This window comes from Calidris pugnax, unplaced genomic scaffold (assembly GCF_001431845.1).
Source record: "Calidris pugnax isolate Ruff unplaced genomic scaffold, ASM143184v1 scaffold244, whole genome shotgun sequence".
Taxonomy (NCBI): domain Eukaryota; kingdom Metazoa; phylum Chordata; class Aves; order Charadriiformes; family Scolopacidae; genus Calidris; species Calidris pugnax.
The window spans coordinates 2,252,739-2,254,440 of NW_015091141.1; the positions used below are offsets into that span (position 1 = coordinate 2,252,739).

Sequence of the window (1,702 nt, forward strand, 5' to 3'; positions counted from 1 at the left end):
GACATATAGCCCCTGGGGGACACTATAGGGATGTACAGCCCCAGGGGGGACACTATAGGGACATACAGCCCCACGGGACACACACAATATAGAGACATATAGCCCTGTGGGACACTATAGGGACATACATCCCCCGAGGGGACACTGTAGGGACATACAGCCCCAGGGGGGACGCTGTAGGGACATACAGCCCTGTGGGACACTACAGGGACATATAGCCCTGTGGGACACTACAGGGACATACAGCCCCCGGGGGGACACTATAGGGACATATAGCCCCCGGGGGGACACTATAGGGATGTATAGCCCCAGGGGGACACTATAGGGACGTATAGCCCCAGGGGGGACACTATAGGGACGTATAGCCCCCGAGGGGACACTATAGGGATGTATAGCCCCTGGGGGACACTATAGGGACGTATAGCCCCCGAGGGGACACTATAGGGATGTATAGCCCCAGGGGGACACTATAGGGACGTATAGCCCCAGGGGGACACTATAGGGACGTATAGCCCCTGGGGGACACTATAGGGACATACAGCCTCCATGGGGACACACTAGAGGGACACAAAGCCCCATGAGACACACACACTATAGAGACATATAGCCCTGTGGGACACTATAGGGACACACAGCCCCCGGGGGGACACTATAGGGACATACAGCCCCCAGGGGGGACACTATAGGGACATACAGCCCCACGGGACACACACAATATAGAGACATATAGCCCTGTGGGACACTATAGGGACATACATCCCCCGAGGGGACACTGTAGGGACATACAGCCCCAGGGGGGACGCTGTAGGGACATACACCCCCCCCCCCCCCAACACTATAGGCCTATATGGCCTGGGGGGAGGGGGTGTTACCCTATAGCCCCCTCCCCACGGCACTGTCCCCACAGGGCGAAGTCTTCAGCCGCAGCACCCGGGTGGTGGCTCAGCAGCAGCGCAGGGGACACCGACGCTGGCGCCTGGCAGCCATCGGCCTCGCTGCCTTCCTCCTCCTCTTCCTCATCCTCGTCCTCAGCCTGGCCCTATGGCTCTCACGGCCAGCCCCTGCCGTCGTCACTGTCACTGTCCCCCCCCCACCCCTTCCTGGGGGGACTAAGCCCCCCTCCGAGCCACAGCTGGGACTTTGGGAGACCCTACAATAACGCAAGAGTGAGAACTATTTTGGGGAGACCCAAATAACAAACCCTCAGGATCTGCTTTGGGGAGACCTTCCTGTAAATAAGAACCAGGACTTGTTTGGAGGAGACCCTACAATAACAAAAGCGCCAGCCCCCCTCCCCCCCCCGAGGAGACCCTACAATAATAAACCCACAGGACCCACTACGGGGAGATCTAACAATAAATAAACAGCGGGAGCTGTTCTGGGGAGACCCTACAATAACACAGCAGCAGGAGCAGCTTTGGGGAGACCCTACAATAACAAACCATCGGGATGATCCCTGGGGAGACCCCAGGACGGCTTCTGGAGAGACGGCACGATAAACAAACACCGGGACTTGTTTGAGGGAGACCCTACAATAACAGCACGGTGGGACCTGCCCCAGGGAGACCCTACAATAACGAACCGCTGGGCCTTGCTCCCGGGTGACCCCCCCCCCAATAACCAACCCCCACGCAGGGAGACCCCACAACAACCAGCCGCCCACTCCCAGGAGACCCTACAATAAACAAAGGGACCCGATTTG

General features: G+C 58.5%; 1 protein-coding gene across 1 annotated transcript in view; it reads left to right on the plus strand.

Annotated features, from left to right (window-relative positions):
• LOC106897819 (vesicle-associated membrane protein 5-like) overlaps positions 1-1,400 on the plus strand; it is a 3,926-nt gene extending 2,526 nt beyond the window's left edge. Inside the window, exon 3 of the mRNA XM_014958699.1 lies at positions 908-1,400. Coding sequence (XP_014814185.1) covers positions 908-1,159 — 252 coding nt within the window. The 3' untranslated portion in view covers positions 1,160-1,400. The remainder of the gene's footprint in view (positions 1-907) is intronic.
• Positions 1,401-1,702: the final 302 nt, after the last annotated feature.